The 20289-nt window shown below is 38.3% G+C and overlaps 1 protein-coding gene across 1 annotated transcript in view; it reads right to left on the bottom strand.

Moving 5' to 3' along the window:
• Positions 1–202: 202 nt before the first annotated feature.
• Positions 203–20289, bottom strand: part of CCDC81 (coiled-coil domain containing 81) — an 81360-nt gene continuing 61273 nt past the window's right edge. Inside the window, exons 11-15 of the mRNA XM_007490834.3 lie at positions 12859–13031; positions 11295–11373; positions 10945–11171; positions 3026–3151; positions 203–469 (exon numbers count right to left, since the gene is read on the bottom strand). Coding sequence (XP_007490896.1) covers positions 328–469; positions 3026–3151; positions 10945–11171; positions 11295–11373; positions 12859–13031 — 747 coding nt within the window. The 3' untranslated portion in view covers positions 203–327. The remainder of the gene's footprint in view (positions 470–3025; positions 3152–10944; positions 11172–11294; positions 11374–12858; positions 13032–20289) is intronic.

Consider the following 20289-nt stretch of genomic DNA (forward strand, 5'->3'; position numbering starts at 1 on the left):
GGAATACCCATGGGCCCCAGCCCTGGGACCCTAAGTATTCTAGCCCTAACCACTATACCCCCACCTTTAACTCCAAGCAGAGAGAGGTGAAGAAAGCCAATGGAATGATCAGGAAAGCAGAGGGAGACCTATTTTTCCCTATTTGACTTTTTTTTTTTACGTGAACTCTACTAGAGAACATAGAGAAAAAGACTTCTAAAACTGAAGGCACAAAAAAAACCTCATAATATTGTTTTCATTGAGGTGTGATAAGCAGTCCACAGTCACATCACCACATCCAAAAGATTAAACTTTTCCCCAGGAAACCCAGGCCCAAACATTTTTTTTTTAAACCAGCAGTCTGGAGCCATGTAAATGTTTGGTCATCGGCCACAGATTAGTTTCCCCACAGTTGTTCAGACGCCTCTTACACTGGCAACAGCGTCGATACTTTTCACACTGATCCAAGATGAACAGCTTGTCAGAAGCCCTGAGAAGAAAAAGAAGAAAAATCCATCAATTCCATTCAGTTTAGTGAACATCTATTACTACATACAAAGAACCAAGAGGCTCCGTGGGATGGTGGTTTGATAGATGGCCAGAGTGTCAGGCAGACTGAGGTTCAAGTCCTGTGCCTGTGTCACATGTCTGTGTGATACACCCATGATGGAGATGGGATGTCAGTAGATAGTATAGTCATCATAGAGAAGGTGGCGATCTGCCTTGGGAAAGGAGTTCCCCATCAGGAGTTCCCTATGCTGGTGAAATAATGGGGACCATATAAATATAGACAGAACCATAGATATTTCATTTCTGGAAGTGGTGGTGACCAACAGAATGGTAATCCAAAAGCCTGGTCAGAGGTCTGTCTGATGGATAAGAATGAAGAATGGAAAGTTGAGGCATTTTTTCATTTATTTGGCCATGCATTAAGCATCTTTTATATGTAGCACAGTACTAAGCATTAGGGGAAGAGGCAAAAAGGTGAAAAAAAACCACTCTGGCTGTGTGTGTGTGTGTGTGTGTGTGTGTGTGTGTGTGTGTGTGTGTGTGTGTGTGTGTGTACACATGGTGGAGATACAGGTATATTTCTTGGCAAAGATACCAAAGTGGTGTGACATTTCCTTGTCTTCTGGATCACCTTTACTGATGAGAAAACTGAGTCAAACAGGGTTATAATGATTTATCAAGGATTGCACAGCTGCCAAGTATCTGAGGCTGGATTTGAACTTTTTTTAAACCCTTACCTTCTGTCTTAGAACCAATACTTTGTATTAGATCCAAGTCAGAAGGGAAATAAGGGCTAGGGAACGGGGGATCAAGTGAGTTGCCCAGGGTCATACAGCTAGGAAATGTCTGAGGTCAAATTTGAACCTAGGACCTCCCATCTCTGGATCTGGCTCCCAATCCACTGAGTTACCCAGCTGTGCCTAGATTTGAACACATGAAGATGAGTCTTCTTGACTCCAGATTCGGTGTTCTATCTGCTGTACCATTGGATATAGCACTGGACGGACAAATGCACCATCAGATACTCCCTAGGTAAGTCACTTAGATTGTGTCTTCCTGTTTCCTCATCTATGAAAAAAAGGGAATATGCCAATAACAGCACCTACCCTAAGTGACTGGTATTAGAATAATATGTGTTCAGATTTGGGAAGTCCTTTGCCAACTTTAATGTGCTCCATAAATGCTATTCTGATATTCAGGCTCTCTCGGCTCCTTATCACCCTGAAGTCACAAGGTATTTGCACATAGAGCATACGCAGTCTATAGGTTTTTATATGTGTGTATAATTTGTGTGACATATACACAGGAGTCTGCTCAGCACTTACTATCTAATCTGGAGACTTGCATTTATCAATTAACAAAAAGATAATAACACAAGGATGTGCAGGATAGGGGCCAAAGAAAGACCCGGACGAAGGACCTGGGGAGGTTTGAAGTGGAAGAGCTCCCTTTCAACCAGGGGGAAGAAAGGCAGGCTCCCTGGCAGAGGTGGCACCTAAGTTTGACCTTAAGAGAGAAGGATTTTGATCATTCTAATAGCAAGAAAGCATGAGTAGGCATTTACAGGTAAAGGGGATAACCTAACCTGCATGAAAGCAAAGAGGAGGGAGAAGGCAGGGGGAAATTAGGGAACAACATGGAGCTCCTTCATTTGGAATGGAGACTGTAGAAAAAGAGAGAAATGGGAAATAATACTGGAAAGGTTAATTAAAACCAGATCATGAAGGGCATTGAATGCCAACAAATATGATTTTTACTCATTTGGGCAATAAGGAGCTGTTTAGAGGTTTCTGGGCAGAGGTAGTGATAATGAGATCTAGGTCATCATCACAATCTAGATGGCCCAGGGGATAGAGTGCCAAGCTGGGACCAGAAGATCCAAGTTCAAATCTGACTTTGGACACTAACTACTTGTATGGTCCTGGGCAAGTCACTTAACCTTGTTAGCCTCAGTTTCCTTATCTGTTAAATGGGCTGGAGAAAGAAATGGCAAAGTATTCTAGTCTCTTTGCCAAGAAAACCCAAATAGGGTCACAAAGAGTCAGACATAACTGAAACAACTCAGCAACAACATTAATCACAAGTATTTATGCTTACACATAGTAACCTTGACATATACCCTGTTACAATGTACACTCGAGGTAGAGAGAAATGTGTCTTATTTACCGTTTTTCTCTTGATAGTATTTACTGAACATAATAGGTGTTTAATACATGGCTGGCTGAATGAATGAAGAAATGTCTACACTTTTTCTTTGCCACTGGCATCCTGGGCAGGCTCTTGGATGACCACTCTGCTGGTCAATACCATTTCCAGAAATGAAATTTCTCCTCCTCCCTCCCCGCTCCTGTCTATCGGCATCGAGGGGAACCCTCTGGGGGTGTCCCTGGCCAAGAACACTGCCTTACAGAAAGAAGTCAAAGGAGAAGAAATCTCCCTGCCCTCCTAGGAGAGGCAAAGGTGGGAAATGTGAGGGAGTGAGCTAGCTGTGCATTGACTTTCCAAAGTTAAGGGTCAGGCCCTGGCTGAACCTGACCGTTTAAATATCTTCTCCTCCATGTCCCGATGCCTCTTTAGCTCTGCACTCTTCTCCCAGTTCTCCTGCAGACCCTGGTTCATCTTCATTGCCCTCTCAAGCTCCGCCATTCTCTCTGCCAAGTGCCTAAAAAGAACAAAATATGTCAGTTCCAAAGAGACCCTGCTACTAATGGCGGCAGGCAGAGCCCCAGCCACCTTCCCAGACCTTCTCCTGCCCTCCCTTCCATGTCCCAACATATTGCAAATGGAATGCCTTGGTTGGTCCAGTTATTTCTGAGAAATAAATGAAAAGGTTGTATTCTGAGATTCCATTTCTTTCTCTGGAAAATGAGTAGGTAGGGAAGATGGACCACATGATCTTTACTGTCCATCCCTGTTCTGGAACCCGTGAGCAACAACGCTAGACAGCTCATTAACTCTCAGATACTATATATGTTGGCAGGTCATTTAACTTGTCTTCCTCAGTTTCCTCATCTGTTAAACTGGAACAAGAATAATGTCTACTTCCCAGGGTTATGAAACTAAGAAGAGATGTGTAGCAGTTTGAAAGCCATAAAGCACCATATTAAATGTTGAATGTCATTATTATTAAAATAGATATGAAAGTGGCAGGGGCAGCTGGGTGGCTCTGGGGATTGAGAGCCAGGTCTGGAGTCAGGAGGGCTTAGGTTCAAGTCTTGCTGTATGATCCTGGGCAAGTCACTTAACCCCAACTGCCTAGTCCTTACCAAGAGCATTAAGGACTAGGCAGTTGGGGGTTAAGAGTCTTACCTTGAAACAAATACTTTGATGGAAGGTAAGGGTTTGGAAAAAAGTCAACAGGGGACAGGGAATAGACATGATTCTAGAGGTTCTAATGGGGAATTTCCTCTGCTGATGTGGGTCAGTAACTTCCCCCAAAACTAATGGCCTTAGAAAGCTACTTGCTGGAGGGTCATCCAGAGAGTATGGGTCTTAGGCAGGATTTGAATTGAGGTCTTCCAGTCTCTCAGCCAGCTCTCTTATCTATACAGATATCATTATATGGCAGCTGGATGACTCAGAGGATAAAAGCATTAAACCTTGAGTTAGAGTCTTGGGTTCAAATGCACCATCACACACTCCCTAGCTGGGTGACCCCAGGCAAGTCATTTAATTTGTGTCTCCTTTAGTTTCCTCATCTGGGAAAGGAAGATTGTCAATAATTTCAAGAAAAGCACTTTGCAAACCTTAATGCACTATATTATAAATATATCAGAATATTATAAACATATCATATATAATATATAAATTGTTTTTGTATAATTTATATATTATATCTAAATTACTGCCTATAAATTATTTATATACTATTTAATGTACATTATTATAGAATATTTATAATATAAGTATATTGTAAAATATTTATAACATATAAATATACTATATAAATGTAATTATATATTTACAAATATATAAAATAAATAATAGAGAGAACATATATTGAAGTTGTGAAAGGTTAGAACTGGAAAAGACCTTAGAGGCATATAAGCTAATCTCCTTAGTGGAGAGATAGAAGAGAGTAAGAGCCAACAAGGGAAAGGGACAAAGCCAAGGAAACCCAGGTGTGCCCAGCTCTTCTGACCCTCAGGAGACCTTTCCAGTATTTCACGCTGTTTTCTAGAGTTTATACAATTTCATTTTCAGATCCACAGTTCCTTAGGATTCTGATATAAACCTAATTTAATGGAAATTCAACCCCTAGGAGCCCCCATAGCCCGAAGCCTTCCCCTCTGTCACCATGGCCATGATAGGGGTCCATATTCCAACCTCATCCTGTTGAAGTCATCACATTTGGGGAGCAGGGAGGTAGAAAAAGCATGGAATTTGGCACAGAAATAAACTAAAGGAGTTAGGAGGGGGAGGCGGGAAGCAAACAGGCATCAGTAAATGAAACAGGCAACTTCTTTGTTAAGCAAAACAAACCTTCCATTGCCTGCGAAGCCATGTACTCAGTAATGTATGCAGTGGTGTCATTTTGGCAGAGAAATGAATGGAGTCTTATTTGTTTGACCTCTGGATACAATAAGGTTGTGTTTTCTCAGTCTCTAATAACTATAGCTCACATTTCTGTAGAGTCTACATTTTAGCTTATGGGATATTTGATTCTCAACCATCTTATAATGCAAAGAGGGCAAGATGATGATCCCCATTTTCTAGATAAGGAAACTGAGGCAAAGGAACTTGTTAAACATCCCTCAATGAGTAAAAGTGGCTTGAGAACAGAATTCTTGTCTCAATTCTTGTCTCTCTATTGTCAAAAATAGTCAATGCTCTTTCCATAACACTATGTTGTCTCTCACATACCCTGTTGCCTAGGTTGAGGGGGGGAAGGTAAGTAATAATATTAAGGTGGGACCCCTATCTACTAGGGTCCTTGCTGAATGGGGAAAGCATTCTATTTAGAGTCAGACAATGGCACTGGTCTTCAAATGTGCAATCAGTGATCAGGGACCCAGGTGTAAGAACTGAGATTGTGTGAGGCAAGGTGGCAAATTTAGGTTTAATGTAAGGAAAAACTTCCTAACAATGAGAGCTGTCCAAAAGTGGAATAGACAGCCTCAGAGGAGGGTGAGTTATGTCTTCAGGTAGAGACTAGAGGACCTTTTCTAAGGGATATTTCTATAAAAGAATAATGTATTTGTTTGAGAATGACTCCAAAATACATGTTGATGGTCCCTGAAATACCTTAACCTCCCAGTTGCTCAGTTTCCTCTCATCCCAGGACCATGACTTAACAGGTCGACCATAGAGTCTATATAGAACACAGAATGTTCTTAGAGCCCATCTAGTCTCATTTAATAGGAAACAATTCTGAGGTCTAGACGGGTAAAGTGAATTAATTTTCCAATACTCCCCTAGTAAGTTAGGTCAGCACAGCTAGGACTAGACCCCACATTGGCTCTCTCTAATATCCCAAGCTTCTACCTCCTACTTAATTGTTTCATTTTCACTTTTCCAAATATTTGTAAAAATATCAAATGTGTTTTGGTTTCTGTGTCTATTTGTTTTGTTTTTATTTTGATCTGGGGTTTCTCCAAAGTGAACACTAAGCTGGTGAAAGACTAGACTGTACTTCCCTTTGCTTTTGACCAGCAATAGCCACTAGGGGCCAGTATGCTCTAATAAAAATGTTTTCCATGGTTTCATTCAGGGCAAGGAACATGAATAGGCAATTTTCAGAGAAAAATCAAAACTATTAATAAGCACATGAAAAAGTGCTCTAAATCTCTTATAATCAGAGAGATGGAAATCAAAACAACCCTGAGGTATCACCTCACACCTAGCAGATTGTCTACCATGACAGCAAAGGAAAGTAACGAATGCTGGAGGGGATGTGGCAAAGTGGGGACACTAATTCATGGCTGGTGGAGTTGTGAATTGATCCAACCATTCTGGAGGGCAATTTGGAACTATGCCCAAAGGGCGCTAAAAAACTGTCTGCCCTTTGATCCAGCCATAGCACTGCTGGGTCTGTACCCCAAAGAGATATTAAGGAAAAAGACTTGTACAAGAATATTCATAGCTGCGCTCTTTGTGGTGGCAAAAAACTGGAAAATGAGGGGATGCCCTTCAGTTGGGGAATGGCTGAACAAATTGTGGTATATGTTGGTGATGGAATACTATTATGCTCAAAGGAATAATAAAGTGGAGGAATTCCATGGGGACTGGAACAACCTCCAGGAACTGATGCAGAGAGAAAGGAGCAAAACCAAGAGAACATTGTACACAGAGACGGATACACTGTGGTACAATCGAATGAAATGGACTTCTCCATTAGTGGCAATGCAGTGATCCAGAACAATTCTGAGGGACTTATGAGAAAGAACACTATCCACATCCAGAGGAAGAACTGTGGGAGTAGAAACACAGAAGAAAAACAACTACTAGATCACATGGTTCAATGGGGATATGATTGGGGATATAGACTCTAAACGATCACTCTAGTGCAAACATCAATAATATGGAAATAGGTCTTGATGTAAATCCCAGTGGAATTGCATGTTGGCTATGGGAAGTGGGTGGGAGGAGGGGAGGGAAAGAATATGAATCATGTTACCATGGAAAAATTCTCAATTATTTTAATTAAAAAAAATTTAATCATTTCATTCATCTGTATTTTGAATATCATTTCTCTTTCCTTCCTGGAATCATAGAATGGAAGTTAGTGGGATCTTTCTTAGATCAATCATCTTAACCAAAACCCTTGGCAGAAGAAACAGAAATCCAGAGAGACTAAGCCACATTCAAGATCACACAGAATCATAGATCTAATGCTGGAAACTGCAGAGACCATCTAATCCAACTCCTCGTTTTACAAATGAAGAAATAGAAGCCCAGGGAGGTTGACTTCCCCAAGATAATCCATGTGGGTGTCAGAGGGAGGATTTGAATCCAAGTCCTCTGGACTGTAGTAGCAACAGTATTTTTACTATACCACAATATCTCCCCTACTAATTAGTGGTAGCAGCAGGATTGTGATCCCAATTCTTATCCAGAGCTCCTTTCTAATATTAAAATGGTCCCCTTTCTGCTAGACAGCCCGATATAGTGGGGAAATCACTGCTTTGAGTCAGAAGGTAGATTAATCATCACTTCTCTTTGCTTAGTTCCTTCAGCTATGAAAAGAGAAATAATATAAATAATATTTGGACTATCTAACTCACTGGGCTATTGTACAAAAGGTGATATGTGAGCTCTTATTATCAGATGCCAAAAACAGTGTTGGCCCCATTGAAAAAAATGGGCAAGAAATTCAATGTTGATAGCAACACTGAAGATTTATGGAAGAAAGATCAGATTGGTTGGGGGGGGGGGGCGGGCAGAACTGAGAGCAGTGAGAGGTAAAGAGGCAATTTAGGTTTAATACAAGGAAAAGCTTCCTAACAACAAGAACTGTCCAAAAGTGGAGTAGACTACCTTAGAGGAGGATGTTTTCCAGCAAACAATGTCTTCAAGTAGAGCCTGGAGAACCATTTCTCAGGGATATTTATATAAAATAACAATGCATTTGTTAGAGGAGGACTTCAAAATACATGTTGTTGTTGCCTTAAATACCTTAACCTCCCTTAACCCTTTAAACCCCAAAGTTAACCAGTTCCACTCCACACTTTCCTATAATTTATATATGATATAAATTATATATATATATAAATAATATAATAATAAATGCCCTATAATATTTTACCCCTTGTTCTATGCCATCATTCATCCCTTCCTAATCCTAGCCTTGGATGACTGCCACTGTCCACCTCCTTTATTCTTTCTCATGTGCTTATGAACAGAAAAGGAGGAAAAACTGAGCTGAATGGGCCAACTAACAAATTTGTTATCTAATCTCAACTGGATTTTCACTGCAGCAAAGTTATCCTTTTTCTCTCCATAGAGGTTGTTTTAAATTTTCTCTTCTGTCAAATCTTCAACTTTCCTTCTCTCTCTTAGCTGAGATAACAAGCAATATTCAACATTTACTAACACTGTTGTGTGTCAGGCACTGTGCCAAGTACTGGAGATATAAAATACAAGCAAAAAGAAAAATAGTCCCTGCCCTCACGGTGCTTACACTCTTATGAGAAGACAGCAAACAATAGGGCCATGAAAAGGAAGGGGGACAAGGAAAGTACTAGCATGGAGGCATGGTGAGGACCTTGCTAATACTCTAATATACTTATTTTTATGTATTCTATATGTATATTTTATCTTCTTTAATAGGCCAAAAGCTCCTTGAGGGCAAGTACTGTTTCATTTTTGTCATTGTATGTTCAATATTGTACCTGATACATAGTAGACCCTTAACAAGTGTTTCTAGAGTGACTGATAACTGCTCAAAGAAGAATTGGATAAATTGATCATTTCTACTACTAACTAGCTATGTGACCATGGGAAAATTATTGTATATATCTGTCACTTCTAATTTCATCACTATGCTATTAATTCAAGCCTTGACTGAAACTGTTTCCCTCAGCCTCCACTTCCTTGTGAATGGCTTGGACTAGAGAATAGAGTACCAAACTCCTCCAAATGCCTTCCTTTATAGAGAGCAGAAATTAAATTAGACTTTCTGGTTCATTCCACTTTGCACTTGCTGCTTTGCCTAGTTTCAACTCCATGGAACAAGATGCCTCCCTCTTGCTTAGCAGAATTTATCTCAAAATTTGGTTTGGTCATTTGCCAAAAATGAAGGATTTCTGGAATGGAGGAGTTCATTTATGCTAAAAATATAAACAGAAAAAACTATTATAGATGAAAATTCCAGATTCCCTCTACCCCCATCCCTGCAGCTTTCCTGACTCCTTTTGTTATCTTCCCCCATTAGATTATAAGCCCCTTGAAGGCATGGTTGTCTTTATATCAACTGTATCCACAGTGATTAGCACAATGCCTGGCACATAGTAGGCTCTTAATGTTCATTGGATTAAACAGGATTGGTCCTTTGTTTCCCTGTACCTGCAAAATGAATGGATGGGGTTAGCTGATCTTGGTCCCTCTTCCAGTCCCAAACTATATGTATGTAGGAATATTAGAAAGAAGAAACATGTGGAGAGAGAAACACCTTTTTTTTTTAACTTAAATGACTGGAATCCAAGAACCTTGAAGGCAAAGATTCTGTCTAAACTTCTGTCTAAACTAAACTTTTCAGCTACCAAGTTTAGTGTTCTGTGCCCCAATGTATTAGAATAGGAAATAGGACTGAAACTGAAGAGAACCCTCTTCCTTTCTCAGAGGAGGAAATTGAGCCCCCCAAATCATACAGCTTATAAGTAATAAGCTTGGACTTAAACTCAAAACAGGTGTCCTAACTCCAACTTCAGTGCTGCTATATCACTTCCCAAGGACCCTTTGGTGTCATGAGTTCCTTCTCTCCTACCGAATCCTAGCAACTTATTCCTGGTTTCATGTTTCTCTGCTCTAAGCCAACTTTGCCCTTCCATGAAAAACCACCACCCTGTTGCTCTAGTTAATCATATTATGCTGCCTCTAGGAGACACTTTTACCATCAACATTACAGTAGTTTCAAGGTCATATAATGATGAATTTCTGAAATCCAACTGCCCCTATTGTCCATCGTCATGGGCAGATTCTATAGCACAAAAGCCAAGAGACTCAAGATAGTTATTACTGAAATCTGAGAACCATATGAAAGACAAATGTTGAGAGACTGTAGATTAAAATATTAGAATAATACAATAATCCTAAGAGGCTCTCCAGGCATGATGGAGGCAACAGAGCAGGAGGGAAATCCCCCAAGAGGATTAGCCAAACATAAGCACTTCAGGAAACCAGTGCTGGGTTGCTCAAAGCCTTTTTATTCTTTGTTCTTTTTATTATCTTCAATAAAATAAAATAAATAGAACCCTTAACACTCTTTATGTTTGCTAAATGCTTAGAGAATTTCAAAATCTCAAGAATGGAAAGGGAACATAGAGGCTACCTAGTTCGCCTTACATTGGAAAACTAAAAGTCCCTGTTACAATATCCCCAACAAGTACCCCTCCCGCAGCCCCCAGCCTCTATTTGATAGCTTCCAATGATGGAGAGCTTACTACCTCACAAGAAAGCACATTCTACTTTTGGTTAGCAATTCACAGTCATATTATAGCCATTCCTTTTGAAGGTAGTACAGAGGATGAGAGATTTTCTTTGACAGTATCAGACAGGACAACAGTATGGAACCAGGAACATCCCTATGCCTTCTGAAGCTAACATAACAGTGGTTACCTCCACTCTCCCTCAGTAATAACTATCAGAAAGAATGTCGAGCTGTGGGGGCTTGGGAGGCGTGTGTGTGGACCATAGTGTTCCAAGCCTTTTCAACAAATACTGTGTGTGCACATGTTGTTTGCATGTTTGTGTACACCTTGATGGGAACTTGCTCAGCTCAATTCCCCAAGTTCTTACTCTCTCTGGGTCTTCTGTAACATTTCTACATCCCGCCTTTGATCCACCAGCTGGCGTAGGATTGCTGTTCTCTTGTGGTCGGCAACCGACTGCATCTGGTGCTTCATGTACTTTTGCTCCCTCTGCTTCCTCTCCAACATACGCTCGTTGCTCATGTCCATCTTGCCAAAGATTGGCTCTGATGAATCTGGCTCATACATGGGCAGTGGAGGTGGCCTGTTCTTTATCTAAATCAATGATACGGATAGAAGGGGAATGGGGAGAGATTTCCCAGGAATCCAACCCTCTGATTGGACAACAAAAAATTACACAGAGCACAAGGTGTGATCCTCTAAGAGTTAGGTTCCTACCTGTACATCCAAGGCCCTCTTGTAATATTGTGCTTCTTCCATCCTATCTTTTAAGTACTTTGATCGCTGGGCAGCTAAGCTAAGAGACAAGGACAAAAGGCAGAAAAAGGACAAGAAATACAGAGCATCATCATTGATCATTCAATCAATACGTATTCATTAAGCACCTACGACTTACAAGCAACTGTACACTGAGAATTCAAAGAAAAATTAAGCATCTATATGAAGGAGGCTCAGTTATGGTATTTCTTATCTTTTCAAGTGGAAGGAAGAAGAGCTTAAAATTGAAAAAAATGAATTAAAATTTTCTTTAAAAGGGAATTGAGACTCAGTACTATGCATTTTCAAAGCAAGAAAAAGAGAAGAATTGGATGCTATCTACTGGGAGATAATATTTTAAAAAATAAAAATCATACAAAAAGACAAAAGTAACTAAAAATATAATATAGTGAATGCTTATAATCAAAGTTTGTCCCACTTTACACAAACTTGACATAAATGTCTATACTTAAAAACAGTGTAATTGATTATTTACTTAACAAAAGGATCACCAATATTTTTTTAAATGAAGAGCTTCATTTTTAAATTTATATGTAGCCTTTTGGCAGTGGCATATACTTGGACACATATTAGCATGTAATATACATATTTATTTCTCAGACATATACTTTTTTAATTCAGTAAATGTCTTTGGACATTTGACTTAACTCTGGTTGTTTTTAATTAATATTATATTATTATAATATTAATCTATATTAATAGGGAGAATTATTCTTAAATAAGACAGTTTTTTAATAGAAGTTTAAGTGTCTTTTTTAATATTTCATTCAATTAATTGTAGATATGATTAATGGTCATTTTCCGAGATGATGAGATCCATATTCTCTCCCTTCCTCCCTCCCTTTCTGCCTCCCTCAGATGGCAGGCAAGAGTTAATGCATATGCTATATCTATCATGCAATGTACGTTTCTAGGTTTATCATGTGGGAAAAGACACATATTGGTTATGTAAGAAGAAAAATTCCTGAAGGAAATTAACAAAGAATGGAATGCTATTTGATGATGTAGAAGAGGTATCAAACTCATTCATCAAAATTTCTATGCAGGAACCAGATTAAAATGTAATTGGAAAATGTTTAACAAAGTAAAAATATAATAATATAATATTACGTTGCATTTTGCCAAGTCAATATAATATGTGCCCTGCAGAGAGCTTGACGGCACTAATGTAAAACATAGCACATCTACTCTGTTTACATCTCCTCTAACCATTTGTGCCTAAAAGGGGGAAATGCCAACTCATTTGTAGCTACATCTAGGAAACCCAAAGCACTTTAATATGGCAAGTGTTACAGAAAGACTAAATAATGACTGTGCTGATGAGAATAAGAATAATAAAAATAATCCCTACATTGAGACTTTGTTCTGTGAAATGGCTTCTGCTGAGACTAGTTATTAGAGCTGAGTGATAATGAGAGCATTAGCACAGGGTCAAGTCCCAGTGGGGACCATTAACACTATAAACTCACTTTCCACTGTTCAAAGAATAGTAAATCGGACTTACTCTTCTGTGAGCTGCACTTGTTCTAGACGGTCCATTAGCTCAGAATTCTGTTTCTGCTTCATTTCCTTTTCTCGTCTGCTCTCCATTTGTTTCAGGAGACCTTGGGAATACTCCTCCTGCTTAGCAGAATTTATTTCTGGACTATGTGGTCGTTTGTCAAAAATAAAGGATCTCTGGAATGAAGGAGAGTGTTTCATTTATGCTAAAAGCAAAAGCATAAACCATCAAAGATGAAGATTCAAAAGCCCTCAATTCAATGAACTGAGCACCCAGTGGATGGGAAGCTGATTATTGGCAGCTATGGAATGACAAAAGAAATGGTCCCCCACCTCCAGATGCCCATATTCCTGTTGTAGAAGAAGACAAGACATGCAAATATGAAATAAAAAGAAAACAATAAGTACTAAATTATTATGTACAGTAGAAAGTAGTTCAGAAAAAAAAAGAGATCAACAAGGAATGATTCATGGAGCCACAAGATTGAGAGCTACAAGAGATATTAAGAATTTTAACACCACAATCAAAGAATTACCAAATCAGCCAGCTTCAGAGTTGGAGAGAATCAGAGAATCCAAGTGGCTATCTAGTTCATCCCACACTTCAAAAAAGGACCCCTTCTTTATCATACATTCCAGGAAGGTATCCAGTCTTGAATTGAAGCCCTCCAGTGAAAAGAAAACTCTCATGAGGCAGTCTGTTCCTTCTTTGAACAATTCTAATTATTAGAAGGTGTTTCCCGACAAACTCTAAGTTCGCTTCTTTGCAAATCATTGTTCTTTGTTCTGTTCTCTGGAGTCCAGAAGAACAACACTGATCCCTCCTCCATGTGACTGCCCTTCAGATACTTAAAGACAGGTATCAAGTCCTCCCAGGTCTTCTCTTCTCCAATCTAATTGCCTCTAGTTCCTTTAGCTGATCTTTATATAGCTTGAACTCAAACCTATTCCCATTATCGATGCCATGATCCCATGGATGATCACCAGCTTCATTCATGTCCATCTTGAACTCTGGCTCCCCAAACTGAACTTAAAGAGATCATTGTTTGTTTCAGTTATGTTTAACTCTTCATGACTCTATCTGGGGTTTTCTTGGCAAAGATACTAGAGTGGTTTGCCATTTCTTTCTCAACTTCACTTTACAGATGATGAAACTGAGGCAATTAGGGATAAATGGCTTGCCCAGGGTCACATAGCTAGTAAATGTCTAAGGCCAGATTCAAACTCAAGAAGATAAGTCTTCCTGACTCCAGGTCTACCACTCTATCCACTGTGTTATTTAGCTGCTTTATAAAAAGACTACTAGCCCTTTGTTTTACAATAGTTGAGGAAGCAGACAGGGAGGAAGGAATTTGCCAAAAACTTCATGAGATATGACATAAAATGAAACTAATTTAAACAACCCAAAAAGAAGTAAATAGTGGGGAGATTAATGGAAAGAAATGAGTTGGGCAGAAAATATAGGAACATGTATACAGAAGAAGAAACAAACACTAAAAATTAGAGAATGGCTAGTTTTCTCACCTTATAGAGAAGAGGCATATTGAGAATCTACTGAGAGAGAAAAAAAATATGTAAGATACAGTCAAACTGGAGGAACAAGGAGGAAATTAGATTGAATTGAGGAAGAGTTCATAACCAAACAAGAAAAAGGATCACAGAAGTTAAAATGGATAATTTTGATTACATAAAGTTAAAATTTTTGCACAAATAAAATAAAATCAAGGCAATTAAAGTTAGGAGAAGCAGGTAAATGAGAAGAAAAACCTTTGCAAATATGTTTCTTTGAAAAAAGTCTCATTTCTAAGATATCTAGGAAAGTGATTAAAAATTTTAAGAATAAGAGCTATTTTTAATTAATAAATGCCCAATTATATGAATAGAGCATTTTAAGAGATCCAAGCTATCAATAGCCATATGAAAAATGTTCTGTTATAGAAAAATGAAAATTAAAACAACTCTGGGGTTCCCCAACCACCATCAGATAAAGTTAACAAAAATGGAAAATGTCAATACTGGAGGGACTATGGAGAAGAAATATATTAATGTATTGTTGGAAGAACTGTTCCAGTCGTTCTGAAAAGCCATGCCCCAAAAGCTATTAAATAGCAATACCCCTTAGACCCAAACATACTACAAAGGAAAGAAAGAGAAAAGGGTCCCACATGTACAAAAATATTCCCAGCAACTATTTTTGGTGGCAAAGAATTAGAAATTAAGTGGTGTTGGGAGTGGAGGAAGCCATTAATTAAGGAATGATTGAACAAGTTATGGTATATATGTATGGAATGCTATTTTTCTATAAGCAATAATGAAGGGAATGGTTTCAGAGAAATCTGGGAAGAATTGTATGAACTTATGCTGAGTGAAATGAGCCAGAACAATTTATAGAGGGTCATCTTTATTGATTACTGATTAAAATTTATAAGAATTCACAGCTATTCCTCAAATGATAAAAGACTTAAATAGAACACTTTCAGAAGAAATCCAGGCTATCAATAACCATATGTCTCGACAACACTGTTAAAGGCAAACAGCTCTGAAAGACTTTGAAATCAACACAATGACCCATCATAATTCCAAAGGAGTCATGACATAATATGCTCCCCCCACCTAATAGAGAAATGTCAGAGGGCAAACTAAGATACATTTTTCTTTACATATTACACTCTACTATGTACATTTCCTATAGGGGTTGTTTTTTTAACTTCTCAGTTGTGGGGAGAGAAAAGGGGAGTGAATTGAAAGGAAATCTAGAACTTAAAATGAAATTGATTTTTTAAAAATGCACCATGTACCAAGCACTGGGGATACTGAAGGGAAAATAAGACAATCCATACTCTTAAAGGGCTCATATACTAATGGGGGATGGGGGGAATACACATAGGAGAGAAAATTCAACTGGAAATGAATGGAAAAGCCCAATAGTCCTTAGGCTATGGTGGTAGAAAAGATAAGTAATACCCAAGGATCTAGGGATTACGTTAAGAAGCAAATAGTAAAGTCTGGTGGGTCAGAACACAGTAAAAGGGCAAATGGTTACAGTCTAGTGATTCTCCTGAAGTTCCCTTAAAAGACATCATTTACAGGTGGATAACTCATTTTGATGGCTTGCAAATGGTTTTAATACTTCAACTATATACCTCTCCACCTCCAGTTCAAAACACAGAACCCAGTTAACTATGGATTAAGCACCTTGATCAAGCATCATAGTTTCTGGCACACTGTGATAAAGATTAACAGAGAGTGCATACAAAGAGAAAAATATCTAAACTATATTCTTTTTTTTCTTATGAATCCTTAGCTAAGCTAGTCAATGCAGGAATAGCAAAAGCCTCTAGATATGTAGTTGGAAGAGTTCAAATCCTGCCTCTGCTATTTATAAATCCTACCTTTGCTATCTGAACAATTACCCTTTCACTGTCATCTAAAATTTCTGGTCCTTAATTCTTTATCTGTAAAATTAAAGGATTGGACCAAATGATACCTATTGTAACTTAGAGCTGTAAATCCTATGGGCCCGTGAAATGGAGCCAGTCACATATCCTTGGCTCATACATGGAATTGGTTGAGGCACATCTTGAATGAATGAATGAACAAGCATTTAGTAATTGATTACTATATGTCAAGCACTGGGCTACATACTAGTGAAATCATTTCATTAGAAATTTAACAGAACACCTACTGTTAGGATTGTTAAGCAATTAAAAATGTGATGAGACTTGCTGCCTAATGTCCTTTAACAATCCCACTTCAGAACATTATTTTCTAGCTGCACATTTTCAGCCTAACCATTTCCTTGAGGGCAATGAGTTACAATGCTATTAGCTTATTGATTTTAAAAAAATCCTATCCACAGATTCCTTAAATTTAACTGAATGTAAACTCATTGTCAGAAATGGCAATGTCTATGTGTGTGAAAAATAATTAGCAGAGAGCAACAATTTTTGCAACAGAAGTACAATATAGTTTTTAAACCATTTTGCAAAGAAATCTATTACAATTAAATTCTTCCTCCTGCATGAGCCTTCCCAATAAATAGTTTCTTTTTAAAATAGTCTCCTTGTCATCTTCCATGAAGATAATGAACTAAAATTGAGTAGTCTCATGCTGGAGCTGTTATCTACTGCTCCTTTCTCCTCCAACCTACTAATCCTATCATTGTAAATAGGAAAGCTATGTCAAACGGGAGTCTGGAGTTATATTATCACAGAAGCCACCTTGTATTCCAAGAAACTAACTTGTTGGTGGCTCAATCAGTCTAGGACCAGGGAAGTTTCCTCTATCCCCTAACAACATCCCTGGCCAACTGGGGCTCCATATTGAATCCTGCTCTCAGGACAAACAGAAGGAGCAACACTGACTTTGGTAAAGACCAAGATGTTAAAGGAATGAAGAAGCCTCAAGAAACTATACCACTTAAGAAAGGATTATTTGGTAAACTCATTCTGACACAAGCTTTCTCTCATAAATTTGTCTAGAACTCCAATACTCTAAAAAGAAGAAAAAACCCTCATTATACTACAGTAGGATTACTTCCAAGGAGGATAACTAGTAACAAGGGATAGGAATCCTTTGCAGACTCTTTCTTCTAATCAAGCTCTTTGAGACCATGGCAGTCAGTGAATAAAGTTAGAAATGGAATCAGAAAGACTTGGGTTTATGACCCAGCCATAGCACTGCTGGGTTTGTACCCCAAAGAGATAATAAGGAAAATGACCTGCACAAAAATATTCATAACTGCGCTCTTCATGGGAACTGGAACAACCTTCAGGAATTGATGCTGAGTGAGAGAAGCAGAACCAGGAAAACATTGTACACAGAGACTGATACACTGTGGTACAATCGAATGTAATTCTTCTCTACTAGCAGCAATGCAATGATCCTGAACAACTCAGAGGGATTTATGAGGAAGAACACTATCCACATTCAGAGGAAGAACTATGGAAGTAGAAACACAGAAGAAAAGCAACTGCTTGATCACATGGGTCAATGCGGATATGATTGGGGATGTAGACTCTAAATGATCACCCTAGTGCAAATATGAATAATATGGGAATAGGTCTTGATCAGTGATACATGTAAAACCCAGTGGAATTGTGCATCAGTTATGGGAGGGGTAGGGAAGGGGAGGGAAAGAACATGAATCTTGTAACCTTGTAATAAATCTTGTAATTAATTAATTAAATTAAATTTTCCAAATTAAAAAAAAACGACTAAAAGAAAAACCCAAATTATTGTCTATATTAAGGGGGGGAAGACTTGGGTTTAAATACAACCTCAGACATTTACTGTTTGATCCTGGGTGAGTCATTTAACTTTTATTTATCTGTTTTCTCAATTGTAAAACGGCATGAGTAATAGCACCAACTTTGAAGAGGTTTTTGTGAGGCTCAGAGAAGATAAAATTTGTAAGCCACTTAGCACAGTGCCTGGCACATAGTAAGTGCTATTTAAAAGCTTATTCCCTTCACCCTTCCTTATAGTCAGACACTTGCTAACCCAAGGGTTGTTATATGGATCAAATGAGACAAGGAAGGTAAAGTGCTTTGTAACCCAAAAAATACATTTAAGTGAAATTATCATATGCTCTGCTCCTCAACATTGATGTGAGCACTCCCATCAGTAATAAAGAACTTAAAACAGCCATCCTTGGCCATCATATGGCACACTGCTCCATGTCCTCCCATAGGGGTTCCACCTGATATGCTGGAAGACTGCCTCGAGATTTCCTTACACCGTAGGAATGAATATCAGTGCAGCATGTGGGCTGTCCATCAGTCTTCCCCCAGGGCCCTTGCAGTGTGATTAGGCCACTTTTTTTAACCATACATTTCTCTGACAGGATCTTTTTCTGTGCGCTTCTTTGTGATCCTTCACATTGACATTGTGTATTCCTCTTCACTTTCTTTCAAGTGATTCTCAACTTCAATCCTTTGGATACTATAATAGACTTTGGCTTGCAATCATGCCATATTGCTAGAAGAATTACAGGTATTAAAAATATGAGCATTGTATTTTCTCTATGACCCAGTAATACTACTACTAAGTTTGTATCCCAAATGACCCCCCCAAAAAAGGAAAAGGACCTATATGTACAGAAATATTTGTAGAAGCCCTTTTTATGATGTCAAAGAATTGGAAATGGAGAGTATGTCCATCATTTAGGGAACTGCTGAACAAGCTGTGGCATGTGATTGTAATAGAATACTAGTGTGCTATAAGAAACGATTAGAAGGATATTTTCATAAATGCCTGAGAAGACTTGCATAACCTGATGCAAAGTGAACAGAACCAGGAGAACAGTGTACACAATAACGGCAATACTGTGCAATGATCAGCTAGGAATGGTTTAGGTATTCTCAACAATACAATCATCCAAGACAAGTCCAAAGAACTTATGAAAAATGCTATCTACCTCCAGAGAAAGAATGAAAGCCTGAATGCAGATCAAAGCATACTTTGTGTTTACTTCATTTTTCTTATGGGATTTTTGTCTGTTTGATTTCACAGCATGATTAATATCAAAATATGTTTTGCATGACTATACATGTATAACATATATCAAATTGTTTGCCTTACTAATAATGAAGGGAGAGGAACATAATTTGAAACTCAAAAAAAACTTTTAAGTATGTAAAAATTGTTTTTACATGTAACTGAAGAAAGAAAATGCCATACAAAAAAGTAAAAAAAAATGCACATTTGTTTCAGGGGAAATATATGAGGTCAGTAAAGCACTGTCTAATTTCCTTAAATAAATCTAACCCATTTTCCTCTTTCTGATCAATTTTGAATCCAGTTCATTGTATTAGCTGTTAAAGATAAATATGCTTATTAATGAATAAACCCTAGAGTTTGTCCATCTACTACCTGTATAGGACAAGAAAATGAACTTATTGGTATGAGGAGCTTCCAGGGAGGAACTCCTTATTCCCTTCAATGTATTGTCTTAGAGAGTTGCTTAAAGCACTAAAAGATTCAGTGGTTTGGACAAGGTTACACAAGCAATGTGTCAGAGGCAGGACTTGAATTCCGATCTTTCTAACTTCAAGTTCTCTATCCACTAGCATTCTATCTCTGCATATTGTACTACAGATCAATTGTATATCCTAAATCTGAAAAGGTAAGCATTGTTCTTCCATAGGTTTGTTTTTTGTTTTTTGTATGAGTAATTAAGGCAATCTCCTTTGATTACAGATCTTATTAGGAGGCTCTACAATGCTCCAGGATATGATGAAATCAGTACAATGTCATCCACAACAGCAGAAGATGAAGGATCTCATCATCTAAAAGAAGATTCACTTCAATAATGGAACCTGCATTGAGTATTCACCATGAAGATGGACAGACTTGGATGGACAGATGGACAGAAATGGGTACTCTCCATTTCCTTAATATTAATAATCAAAGGGTTGTGAAATGAAGTTGTCAT

This window comes from Monodelphis domestica, chromosome 4 (genome assembly GCF_027887165.1).
Source record: "Monodelphis domestica isolate mMonDom1 chromosome 4, mMonDom1.pri, whole genome shotgun sequence".
In the NCBI taxonomy this organism is placed as follows: Eukaryota; Metazoa; Chordata; class Mammalia; order Didelphimorphia; family Didelphidae; genus Monodelphis; species Monodelphis domestica.